Source organism: Salmo salar, chromosome 12 (assembly GCF_965601325.2).
Source record: "Salmo salar chromosome 12, fSalSal1, whole genome shotgun sequence".
Taxonomy (NCBI): domain Eukaryota; kingdom Metazoa; phylum Chordata; class Actinopteri; order Salmoniformes; family Salmonidae; genus Salmo; species Salmo salar.
This window is the reverse complement of record NC_138302.1, coordinates 25,693,981-25,706,750: the sequence shown is the minus strand read 5'-3', so window position 1 is coordinate 25,706,750 and position 12,770 is coordinate 25,693,981. Positions and strand designations below refer to the sequence as shown.

The 12,770-nt window shown below is 44.7% G+C and overlaps 1 protein-coding gene across 2 annotated transcripts; it reads left to right on the top strand.

Moving 5' to 3' along the window:
* The first annotated feature begins 5,128 nt into the window (after nt 1–5,128).
* On the top strand, nt 5,129–8,538 carry LOC123725458 (uncharacterized). Of its 2 annotated transcripts, none has more exons than XM_045691133.2 (5): nt 5,129–5,232; nt 5,326–5,378; nt 5,453–8,270; nt 8,352–8,388; nt 8,467–8,538. In XM_045691133.2, the coding sequence occupies exons 1-4, from the start codon at nt 5,204–5,206 to the stop codon at nt 8,359–8,361; spliced, it is 2,910 nt and encodes a 969-aa protein (XP_045547089.2). In that variant the 5' UTR covers nt 5,129–5,203; the 3' UTR covers nt 8,362–8,388; nt 8,467–8,538. The 2 variants fall into 2 exon arrangements, with proteins under 2 accessions (XP_045547089.2, XP_045547090.2); XM_045691134.2 differs by having other exon boundaries at nt 5,130–5,232; nt 5,546–8,270.
* The last annotated feature ends 4,232 nt before the right edge of the window (nt 8,539–12,770 follow it).

Below are 12,770 nucleotides of genomic sequence, written 5' to 3'. Positions count from 1 at the left end.
TACATTAGCATTTGACGTTCAGAACTAGCATACCCCCCGCAAACCTCCGGTGAATTTACTAAATTACTCACGATAAACGTTCACAAAAAACATAACAATTATTTTAAGAATTATAGATACAGAACTCCTTTGTGCAATCGAGGTGTCCGATTTTAAAATAGCTTTTCGGTGAAAGCACATTTTGCAATATTCTGAGTACATAGCCCAGCCATCACGGCTAGCTATTTAGACACCCACCAAGTTTAGCCCTGACCAAACTCCGATTTACTATTACAAAAGTTTGATTACCTTTGGTGTTCTTCGTCAGAATGCAGTCCCAGGACTGCTACTTCAATAACAAATGTTGGTTTGGTCCAAAATAATCCATCGTTATATCCAAATAGTGGCGTTTTGTTCGTGCGTTCAAGACACTATCCGAAGTGTAAATAAGGGTCACGAGCATGGCGCATTTCCTGACAAAAGATTTCTAAATATTCCATTACCGTACTTCGAAGCATGTCAACCGCTGTTTAAAATCCATTTTTATGCCATTTTTCTCGTAAAAAAACGATAATATTCCGACCGGGAATCTGCGTTTAGGTAAACAGACGAAAGAAAACAAAGCATGAGGTCGACTCGGGCACGCGCCTGAGTCTCACAGTACTGTAACCAGCCACTACCCAAACGCGCTACTTTTTTTCAGCGAGAGCCTGCAAAGCCACGATTCAGCTTTTTGCCGCCTTCTGAGAGCCCATGGGAGCCGTAGTAACAGCAGAGATTCTCTGTAATGGATAGAGATAATCAAGAAGGGCAAGGAATTGTCAGACAGGGCACTTCCTGCATGGAATCTTCTCAGGGTTTGGCCTGCCAAATGAGTTCTGTTATACTCACAGACACCATTCAAACAGTTTTAGAAACTTTGGAGTGTTTTCTATCCAAAGCTAATAATTATATGCATATTCTAGTTTCTGGGCAGGAGTAGTAACCAGATTAAATCGGGTACGTTTTTTATCCGGCCGTGTCAATACTGCCCCCTAGCCCTAACAGGTTAAGACCAGCACCCTGTCTCCCACCTGGAATTCTCAGGGCTGGGCTCCCCGACTGTAGACCTGGGCTTGGGCGCGTTGGGCCTTCTCCATATGTTCCCACACGACAGGCCATATGGCTGTCATCCGCTCCCTCATCGTCTCCACGTGTTCTACCACACTGCGTAATGGGGTCAGTTGGGCTTCCCACACCACCTTTGCAACGTCCAGTAGGCCGCGTGGCCTCCTCCCATAGAGGAGTAGAATGGGGAAAACCCAGTGGAGGCCCGGGGTACTTCTCGGATTGAGAATATTAGGTGGGGTAGTAGCTGGTCCCAGTTCTTCCCGTCCTGCTCGATGACCTTCCACAGCATCTTTTTGAGCATTTTATTAAAGCGCTCAACGAGCCCATCCGTCTGCTGGTGAAAAATGGAGGTCCGGATCTGCTTGATCTGCAGGAGGGCACACAACTCTTTCATGAGGCGGGACATAAACTCTGTACCTTGGTCTGTCAAGATCTCGTTCAGGATGCCCACCCAGCTAAAGAGGTGGAACAGTTCCCGGGCGATTCCCTTGGATACCGCCGCCCGTAGTGGAATGGCCTCGGGATACCGGGTGGCATAATCTACTATCACCAGGATGTACCGGTGTCCTCGTGCTGTTTTTACCAGGGGTCCCACTATGTCCATGGCGATGCGTTCAAAGGGCACCCCGATGATCGGTAGGGGGACCAATGGGCTTCGGAAGTGGGCTTTCGGGGCCGGGAGTTGACACTCCGGGCAGCTGCGACAGTAGTCTTCCACGGACCTCCTCATCCCAGGCCAGTGCAACCGGGCGGCGATCCGTTCCCGGGTCTTCTCCATTTCCAGGTGCGCCCCCAACAGGTGGGTGTGGGCCAGCTGAAGAACGCTTCTCACGTACAGTGATGGAAAAAAGTATTTGATCCCCTGCTGATTTTGTACGTTTGCCCACTGACAAAGAAATGATCTGTCTATAATTGTAATGGTAGGTTTATTTGAACAGTGAGAGACAGAATAACAACAAAAAAATCCAGAAAAACGCATGTCAAAAATGTTATAAATTGATTTGCATTTTAATGAGGGAAAAAAGTATTTGACCCCCTCTCAATCAGAAAGATTTCTGGCTCCCAGGTGTTTTTTCAGCAACAGTACTTGGTTTAGAAAAATGTACACGTTCAAAGACGATCTGTTGTGTAGGCGGAGTTCCCGTCGAGACCTGGCACGTCCAGCTGATGGAGCCATCGCCCCATAATGTATAGAATTCTGACCTTCAATTGATCTATTCATTGGAGGGATAACCTGTTATCCTACACCTAAAGGTGTTTGTTATACACAATTTAATTAAGTTAATAAAACATTTGTATAGTTCATATGACTTCAAATTCTGGCATTTTACTATTTTAACTTTTTGTCTTTGTTTCCAAGGTAAATTATAGATATATTCTTCACACTTCATGAAAAGGAACCTGCTCCTATGTCCCAGCAACAAAAGGAACGGGCTCGTATGCCTCTTCAGCAGAAGCAACCGTCCACAATGCCTCGGCAGAAGCAACCAGCCACAACGCCTCAGCAAGTGTGACGACTGCCGCTAATACCTTGGGTGAAGCAAACGGCTCTCGTGTCCAAGGAGCAGAAGCAACCAGCCACAATGACTCGGCAGAAGCAACCGTCCAAAAATTCCATCAGAAATCACCTGCTTGACTCGCATTACAAATACTTTTCACAAGATATAAACCAATCTGTCTTCAGAAAAAATAACAGTTGAGGATTTCAAATGCAATCACAAAGAAACAACAAATACAATAGAATATGATGCAGTATACTACAACACAATACATATTTGTGTATTATCATGCAAATGCTATATTTAAGTACAGACGAGTTAAAAAACATGTGTATTTCAGTATGTGGGTTATAATATCTGGGTTATAATACAAATTGTATTATTGGACAGTATTTTCAAATACTTAATTTATTGCATTTGAGCGTGTGAATTTGAGTTTTTCAAACACTTTCCATGTGTATTTCCAAATACGTCAAAACATTTAACTACTTATCTTTTCAAATTAAAGATCAGAATACTTATTTTGAATGTATGTGCAATTAATTGAAATATTTTAAATAGTATTTGAACCCAGGTCTGATTTAAGTGACATACATTTGCGTTCCAGTTACAGTAGGCCAGCCTACAGCAGTGGAAGAGGGGAGTTAGTGCAGATTTCTAGACATGAAGGGCTGTAAAATAAAGTAAAGAAGGATTGGAGCATTGGGGTGAATATAAAAGACCAGAAGAAAGAACAGATTGTCTGCCTGCTGTGCTGAAAGAAACAGGAGAAGAAAAGGAGATGGGAATTTTCAAGGCACAGACTTGGAATCAAGTATAATTATCAGGGATGGAATGCAAAGCGGAAACACCAGTCGGAATAGGGAAAACACCATTTGCAGATTTAAAGGGGCTGGAGATATATGCATAGCTATCTAAACAGTTGCATTCGAGTTTATGTGTTCGTGGATGTGTACTGCAAACAAAATTGAGACAACATTGGAAAAAAATGCTTCCACAAAAGAGGGTAGACAGTCAGAGGATGATGAGATGGGTTGTTGTCTTGTGTTTTATTTAATCCACATGAGGGAGACATTTTATGGAGATAGTGGGCACCTTCAAGCTGATCACTATTGCCAAGTCGGTGACAAGTGTTGGTCACCGCCTTTCAAAGTGTGTTGCGTTCTGGGGATAAAACATTTCCGACGTGAGTCTATATGTCGACTGCATGAACTTTACAAAAATCTGCAGAAACTCCAAGTTTCTGCAATGGCTCTTCACCAACTTCATCCTGTAGCCATCACCTGTCATGTGGGGGCTCCATTGTCAACCAATCATTAGTGTTTTTGTTTGACCCACGCGAACAAAAACATGACTGAAACAGGAACCAATTTGCTGCAATTCATGTGCTGCAATTCTCTCTCATTTATTGATTGTATAATGCACACACTAATTATTTCAGTTTGTGAGTGGGTGTTGGAGACATGTTTTTTTTACATTATAAAGGAAACCTTTTATAAACAATCGCAACACTGCCATGGTGATCTGAGCCTTGCTGTTGGAAAACGACATTAGTATCCGAATTTCGGTTGTCACAGATGCACCTCTCCTGACTTTACTTCTTGACTTTGGTCTACAGTCAGTTGCTTTAGCCTTACCACTCAAACGAGCCATACTGTATGTTTGCATCTGAAAAATTAAAGACTCAGATCATCAAAAGCATAACATGAGTGTTTAATTGGTGTCTGTCTGAAATCAGAATTTGTCCAAGATGTTGCACTATGTGCAACTGAAACATGTTAACCTTCTACTGTTGCTATGCTGAACGAAACACACTGTTTAAAAGAAGGCATATGTAAAATAATGGTGCCTAACGGTTCCTTTAGCCTCTAATCTTCAAATGAATCAAATTAATTTTGTACAAGCAAGAATTTAAACCGATCAATGAAGTGCCAAGACAAAATGTGTTTCCTACTTTAGATCAGGGGTGTCAAACTCATTCCATGGAGGGCCTAGTGTCTGTAGGTTTTAGTTTTTTCCTTTCAATTAAGACCTAGACAACTACTGTAGGTGAGGGGAGTAATTAGTGGCCTTAATTCAGCAATCAAGTACAAGGAAGGAGCGAAAACCCACAGACACTCGGCCCTCCGTGTAATGAGTTTGAAGCGTGCTTTAGAGTAAGGGCTGTCGAACCTGTCAGGAACTCAATTAGAGAATCAACCACACCTGAGTACATTTCTGAATTCCAAATCAACCCCTAGCCCCTATACCTACCACTTAGTCACTTATGGGCATTTGAAACGATCAGATAGGTTAAAGAAATATAGTAATTGCTTCACCTTGCCTTCTGATAGTCTGGATGCAATTGTGGCCATATTGCTTATACCTATTCAATCATTACTGATTCACAGAAGTGTTTAGGCCAGGGTGTAGGATTTAGGGGTCAATTTGGATTTAGGAATCAAATGTAGTTCAGGGGCTTACAGCTGTCCTTAATTAGCCAATGACGTTAGAAGGGTCTGGGATTTGTTTAAAAGGAGCAACCAAAAAGCCTGCCAGATACAGCAAAAGAGATATCATACTAGGGCTTATACCGGCCATTAGTACTGATTACTGGGGAGGTTTTGAGGTGCAAAATGGCCGTGATGATTGGAATCGCTTTCAGGTAGGTTTTTAAAAGTATTGATCTAGTTTGTTTCCCTTGTCCTTCAGGTGTTACAGGTAGCTATGTTTCTAACAGACTTTCTTTTTTCCTAAGAGTTTCTTGGCTTTGTTGCCTGCTAATTGGAGGGATAACCTGTTCTACATCAAGTGAGTTTCTACACATTAATTTCCAATAACTTCAAAGGCTGGCATTTTACTATTTTTCTCTTTTTCTAACCTAGGTGATGGGTATCCTGCACTAGGTTCTGATGCAGCATGGCTCTATGCCGGCTCACTTAGGTCTAAAGGATATGGTAATTACAACTCTCCAACAGCTCAAATGCAAGCGCAGCTGACCGAAGAGCAACAGAAGCATCCGGCCGTCATCCTGCAAAAGCAACTGGTCCACATGCCCCAGGCACCTCAGAAAATGTGGTATCCAGCTCAAATGCCCCAGCAGGAAAAGGAACCGGCCGCCATGACCCAACAGCAGACTCTACCGGACAGTTATCCTAAGCAGCCTCAAGCAGTGTTGTATCCAGCTCAAATGCCCCAGAAGCAACCAGCTACTGAACTTCAGCATCAGAAGGAACAGGCCTCCATACCCCAGCTACCTCAGCAAGTGTGGTATCCAGTACAAATTCCCCAGCAGCAGAAGGAACTGACCACCATGCCCCAGAAGCAACTGGCTCCAATTCCTATACTGCAGAAACAACCAACCGCTATGCCCCAGCAAGCATGGTATCCAGCTCAAATGCAGCAGAAGCAACCAGCCCCAATGCCTCCACTGCAGAAGCAACCGGCCACCATGCCCCAGCAAGTGTGGCATCCAGCTCAAATTCCCAAGCAACAAAAGCAACCAGCCACTGAACCTCAGCAGCAGAAGGAACTGTCCGCCATGCCCCAGCTTCTTCAGCAAGTGTGGCATCCAGCTCAATTTCCCCAGAAGCAACATGTCCCTATGCATCAACCGCAGAAGGAACTGACTGCCATTCCACCACAACTGTGGCAGTATGCTCAAATGCCCCAGCAGCATAAGCAACTGGCTGCCATGCTTCAGCAAGTGCGGCAACAGGCCACCATGCCCCAGATGCCTCACGATGTGTGGTATCCAGCTAAAATGGTCCAGAAGCAACAAGCCGCTGCAACTCGGCGGCATAAGGAACTTAACGCCATAACTACGCAAGAGTGGCATCCAGCTCAATTTCCCCAGCAGCAGAAGCAACCAGCCCTAATGCCTTTACCGCGGAAGGAACTTACCGCCATACCTCAACAAGTGTGGTATCCAGCTCAAAAGCCCCAGATGCAGAAGCAACCGGCCGCAGAACTTCAGCAGCAAATTGAACCGACCTCCATTCCTCAGCCACCTCAGCAAGTGTGGCAACCAGATCAATTTCCCCAGGAGCAGAAGCAACCAGCCCCTATGCGTGTAGCACAGAAGGAACTGACTGCCATACCCCAACTGTGGCAAACGGCTCAAATACCGCAGAAGCAACCGGCTGCTGAACCACAGCACAATGAACCGGCCACCATGCCCCAGCAAGAGTGGCATCCACCTCAAATGCTGCAGACGCAACCAAGCTCCATGCCCCAGCAAGTGTGGTGTCCAGCTCACATTCCCCAGCAGCAGAAACAACTGGCCACCATGCTGCAGAAGCAACCAGCCCCAATGCCTCAACCGCAGAAGCAACTGGCCACCATGCCCCCGCAAGTGTGGCATCCAGCTCAAATGCCTCAGCAGCAAAAGCAACCAGCTACTGAACCTCAGCAGCAAATTGAACCGACCGCCATGCCCCAGCCACCTCAGCAAGTGTGGCATTCAGATCAATTTCCCCAGGAGCAGAAGCAACCAGCCCCTATGCATCTAGCGCAGAAGGAACTGACTGCCATACCCCAACAACTGTGGCAAATGGCTCAAATGCCCCAGCAGCATAAGCAACCGTCTACCATGCTTCAGCAAGTGTGGCATCTGGCGCAGAAGCAACAGGCCCCTATGCCCCAGCAGACTTACGATGTGTGGTATCCAGCTAAAATGGTCCAGAAGATACAAGCCGCTGCAACTCGGAGGCAGAAGGAACTGACCGCCATAACTAAGCAAGAGTGGCATCCAGCTCAATTTCCCCAGCAGCAGAAGCAACCGGCCTCCACGCCTCTACCGCAGGAGCAACTGACTGCCGTATCCCAGCAAGTGTGGTATCCAGCTCAAATGCCTCAGAAGCATCTGGCCTCCATGCCGCAGAAGCAACCGACCACCATTCCACAGCAACCAGTGTATCCAGCTCAAAAGCCCCAGCTGCAGAAGCAACCGGCCGCTGAACCTCAGCAGCAAATTGAACCGACCTCCATTCCCGAGCAAGTGTGGCATCCAGCTCAATTTCCCCAGCAGCAGAAGCAACCGGCCTCCATGCCTCTACCGCAGGAGCAACCGACTGCCGTATCCCAGCAAGTGTGGTATCCAGCTCAAATGTCCCAGCAGCAACTGGCCTCCATGCCGCTACCGCAGAAGCAACTGACCAACATGCCTCAGCAAGAGTGGCAACCAGCTCAAATACCGCAGAAGCAATCGGCTGCTGAACCACAGCAGAACGAACCGACCACCATTCCCCAGCAACCAGTGTATCCAGCTCAAAAGCCCCAGCTGCAGAAGCAACCGGCCACCATACCCCAGCAAGTGAGGTATCCAGCGCAAATGTCCCAGCAGCGGAAGCAACACACTGCCATGCCACAGCAGCAACTGACCCCCATGCCTCAGCTATTATGGCATGTAGCTCAAATGCCCCAGAAGCAACTGGCCCCAATGTCTCAGCAGAAGCACTACGAAAGCACTGAAGATTGTGCCTGTGGTAGCTCTCAGGCCAGCATCGTTGAACAGTTGGGTGTCATCCCAATCTATTCCTACAGTTCCAAATCGCACTACGAGAGTGGCAGAACTGTCTTCTCCCAAACCCGCTACACTCCTAGGGAGGCAATGCCTGTTGACAGTGGAAATTCTCCCAAGGACAGTTATGTTGTCATTGGTGCACCAAGCATATATCCACCAGTAGTGAAGGATTCTGCAAGGTAATGGGTTAACTTTAACCTGCTCTGAACTTTGCTCTCTGAATTTGAAGTCCTTTGTACTAACCATATATCTATCAACAGGAAAATGTAATGGATTCATCCTCTAGAAGCTCTAATGGTGAGAATTGTTTTTGACATTGGTTACTTAATATTTTTTGTTGCTCACACCATTTCTTTCTGCTTTTGTTTTGACCAGGAAGTTGCTGGTGCTCTTGCTACTCTAGCGTGATGGAATCAATAAACAATTTTACTTGTCTCTTTGAAATAATGGTTCTCGTGTCCATTGCTTGCTAATTGAGAACAGGTGGTGTGCATTCTGTAGTAAAAATGACTGCTGTTAAGTTAATTCTTTGGCCTTCTAATCTTGAACTTATATGGTGATTGCATCAACTTTCATAGTATTACCACGACGACTGCAAAACAGTTTCTTTCAATCACCCATGTGGGTATAACCAATGAGATGGGAGAGGGAAGACTTTCAGTGAGATCTGTGTCAGAAATGGAAAGGAGTTCTATTTTAGCCTATCGCAGACATTCGTTGGCACGCGCGAGCAGTGTGGGTGCAATAATTGAATAACATGGATTTCTAAATTCATTTTGCGATGCGTGCGGTCTGGTCAGCATGCTAAACTATAGCCCATACCTCAAATGTCAAATCAGTTTAGAAGTGTCTGTTCCATATCTAGGTGATGGCTCAAATGTTAATTTGGACACTTTGACCCCTGTTGGCACATCTACCTCCTTACTCCTGTTTGTTTGGGTCACTTTCAGATGCGTCTTACTATTGTGGGGTCATAGAGGGAAACGTAACTATGCTCGAGTCAAATTTCCATAATGGTCATAGTTTGTAGGCCAAACCTTTCTGACGCTATAGATGTTTTTGAGACTGCTTTTTGGGGTGTCTGACCAACACCACTGTAGATCGGCCCCTGTCCACCGCAGATGCGTAAGGGCGACAAGCAGATGCTGTGGATTGAGACGCAGCCCATTCAAAACTTTGTAGCTTCAACTGGATTTTGATGAGCCTTTTACTTTGACTGCCTCAATACTCTTCACCTAGACCATTTTATTGTACCACAGGCTCCTATAGAATGGATTCGGTGTATTACATTTTTACAATGCCTGGAACGGTTTAACCTATCAATTAACAAATATATTCTGTACAGACGGTCTTCAAACATGTACCTTTTTCTTAACCAATTATTAATCTAACTGCGTCGTATGAGAATTCAGCACTTAAATGGATCCATTAAGTTCCAAAGAGGAAGCTGGTAGGCACTAGCATGAAAGTTTAGCTAGCATAAGATGTCACCCAGGACTTTATGACAACTTGACATATTTGCCTGTTGACTCTGTTTGGCCACAGACTCATGAACATGAATGAAATTGAATTTTCTACAAGAAGTTACGCTTTGCTGTTGGACAATCTCTTGTCTAGCGTACGTCAACAGACTTCATTTAATTTGTGATAATATGGAATTGTTGGACACAATCTCAATGTGTCTGCAGCCTTTTTGCACAAAACATTTCTACCAGACCACTGAAGTTGTACCTGCAAAAGCCCCTGGCAGGAACTTCATTAGCCTGCATTAAAAGGTGCACTTGATGAAGTGCAATGGATAGTTAGATTTCCCTCTATAAAACCATCGGATTGGTCCATGATCCTCTAGACCCAAATTGCTACAGACCTATATCTATCCTGCCCTGCCTTTCTAAGGTCTTCGAAAGCCAAGTCAACAAAAAGATTACCGACCATTTCGAATCCCACTGTACCTTCTCCGCTATGCAATCTGGTTTCAGAGCTGGTAATGGGTGCACCTCAGCCACGCTCAAGGTCCTAAACGATATCATAACCGCCATCGATAAGAGACATTACTGTGCAGCCGTATTCATCGACCTGGCCAAGGCATTTGACTCTGTCAATCACCACATTCTTATTGGCAGTCTCAACAGCCTTGGTTTCTCAAATGAGTGTGTCAAATCGGAGGCCCTGTTGTCCGGACCTCTTGTAGTCTCTATGGTGGTGCCACAGGGTTCATTTCTCGGGCCGACTCTCTTCTCTGTATACATCAATGATGTTGCTCTCGCTGCTGGTGATTCTCTGATCCACTTCTACGCAGACGACACCATTCTGTATACTTCTGGCCCTTCTTTGGACACTAAGTTAGCTAACCTCAAGACGAGCTTCAATGCCATACAACTCTCCTTCCGTGGCCTCCAACTGCTCTTAAATGCAAGTAAAACTAAATGCATAAACTTCAACAGATCATTGCCCACTTGTCCAGCATCACTACTCTGGACGGTTCTGACTTAGAATATGTGGACAACTACAAATACCTATGTGTCTGGCTAGACTGTAAACTCTCCTTCCAGAGTCACATTAAGCATCTCTAATCCAAAATTAAATCTAGAATCAGCTTCCAATTTCGCAACAAAGCATCCTTCACTCATGCTGCCAAACATGCCCTCGTAAAACTGACTATCCTACCGATCCTTGACTTCGGTGATGTCATTTACAAAATAGCCTCCAACACTCTTCTCAGCAAATTGGATGCAGTCTATCACAGTGCCATCCGTTTTGTCACCAAAGCCTCATATACTACCCACCACTGCGACCTGTATGTTCTCACTGGCTCCAGGTCATCTATAAGTCTTTGCTAGGTATAGCTCCGCCTTATCTCAACTCACTGGTCACCATAGCAACACCCACCCCTAGCACGCGCTCCAGCAGATATATTTCACTGGTCATCCCCAAAGCCAACACCTCCTTTGGCCACCTTTCCTTCCAGTTCTCTGCTGCCAATGACTGGAACGAATTGCAAAAATCACTGAAGTTGGAGACTTATATCTCCCTCACTAACTTTAAGCGTCAGCTGTCAGAGCAGCTTACCGATCGCTGCAGCTGTACCCAGCCCATCTGTGACTAGCCCATCCAACCAACTACCTACCTACCTCATCCCCATTTTTGTTTTTCTGCTCTTTTGCACACAGTATTTCTACTTGCACATCCCCATCTGCACATATATCACTCCAGTGTAAATTGCTAAATTGTAATTACTTTGCCACTATTGGCCTATTTATTGCCTTACCTCCTTACTTCATTTGCACACACTGTATACAGATTTTTCTATTGTGTTATTGACTGTACGTTTGTTTATCCCATGTGTATCTCTGTGTGGTTGTTTTTGTCGCACTGCTTTGCTTTATCTTGGCCAGGTCGCAGTTGTAAATGAGAACTTGTTCTCAACTGGCCTAACTGGTTAAATAAAGGTGAAATAAAACAAATTAGAACAAGTACATTTTTCTAAACCAAGTATTGTTGGTGAAATCATCTAACTACACAATATGAGAACTCAGACCTTAAATGGATCCATTTAAGTTCCAATGATGAAGCCGGCAAGGCACTAGCAGGGAAGCTTAGCTAGCATAATGTCACATGGAACTCATTCACAAACATTGACACACATTAACACATTTGCCTGGTTGGTTAGCTCCCAGCACTGTGGCATTGTTGCCACTTTGTTCATTGTTGTTTAACTAGCTAACGTTAGCTGGCTGGCTCATTAGCTAACGTTACGTGACGTGTGTACAACACCCGTTGAATATGGCCGGTGTCAGTAAACGTCTGCAAGAAAGCGTCATGAAATTGTTTCCAGCAGAACTGGTTAGGCTGTTTTCATGATATCCAGAGGTAAACAAATCATCGGCCGTAGCGTCAAGTGTGTGCTCCGAGAGCGAAACGAGATGGGTGGGGCTAAAGCTCATTAAGAGGGTGTGAACGATGCTGAGTGGGTGTAGACAAAGAAGAGCTCTAAACTAGATACCAAAACATTCAAAGGTGATTTTCTCAAAAGTGAGATTAAAAGTTGATCAACTGTCAAAGCAGAATCACTTTCCCATTGTTCCTCAAATGCAGTGTATGATATACCATTTTGGAGCTCTGAGTCTCTACTTTTAGCAGATGTAAAATTACACAATTTCACATTTTACTACATAAGACCAGGTGGTGAGTCACATATGGAATCATGTAGTAACCAAAAAAAGTGCTAAAAAAATCTAAATATATTTTATATTTTAGATTCTTCAAAGTAGCCACGCTTTGCCTTGATGACAGCTTTGCACACAATTGGCTTTATCTCAACCAGCTTCATGAGGTAGTCACTTGGAATGCATTTCAATTAACAGGTATGCCTTGTAAAAAGTTAATTTGTGGAATTTCTTTCCTTCTTAATGCGTCAGTTGTGTTGTGACAAGGTAGGGGTGGTATACAAAAGATAAGCCCTATTTGGTAAAAGACCAAGTCCATATTATGGTGAGAACCATTCAAATAAGCAAAGGGAAACGACAGTCAGGAACATTTCAAGAACTGAACGTTTCTTCAAGTGCATCAAGAGCTATGATGAAACTGGCTGTCATGAGGACCGCCTTAGGAAAGGAAGACCCAGAGTTGCCTCTGCGGAAGAGGATAAGTTCATGAGAGTTACCAGACTCAAAAATTGC

Coding starts and splice junctions, on each gene's coding strand:
- LOC123725458 (XM_045691133.2), top strand. CDS start 5,204: ATGGCCGTGATGATTGGAATCGCTTTCAG. Junction 5,233..5,325: donor ATGATTGGAATCGCTTTCAG/GTAGGTTTTTAA, acceptor TTTTTTCCTAAG/AGTTTCTTGGCTTTGTTGCC. Junction 5,379..5,452: donor GATAACCTGTTCTACATCAA/GTGAGTTTCTAC, acceptor TTTCTAACCTAG/GTGATGGGTATCCTGCACTA.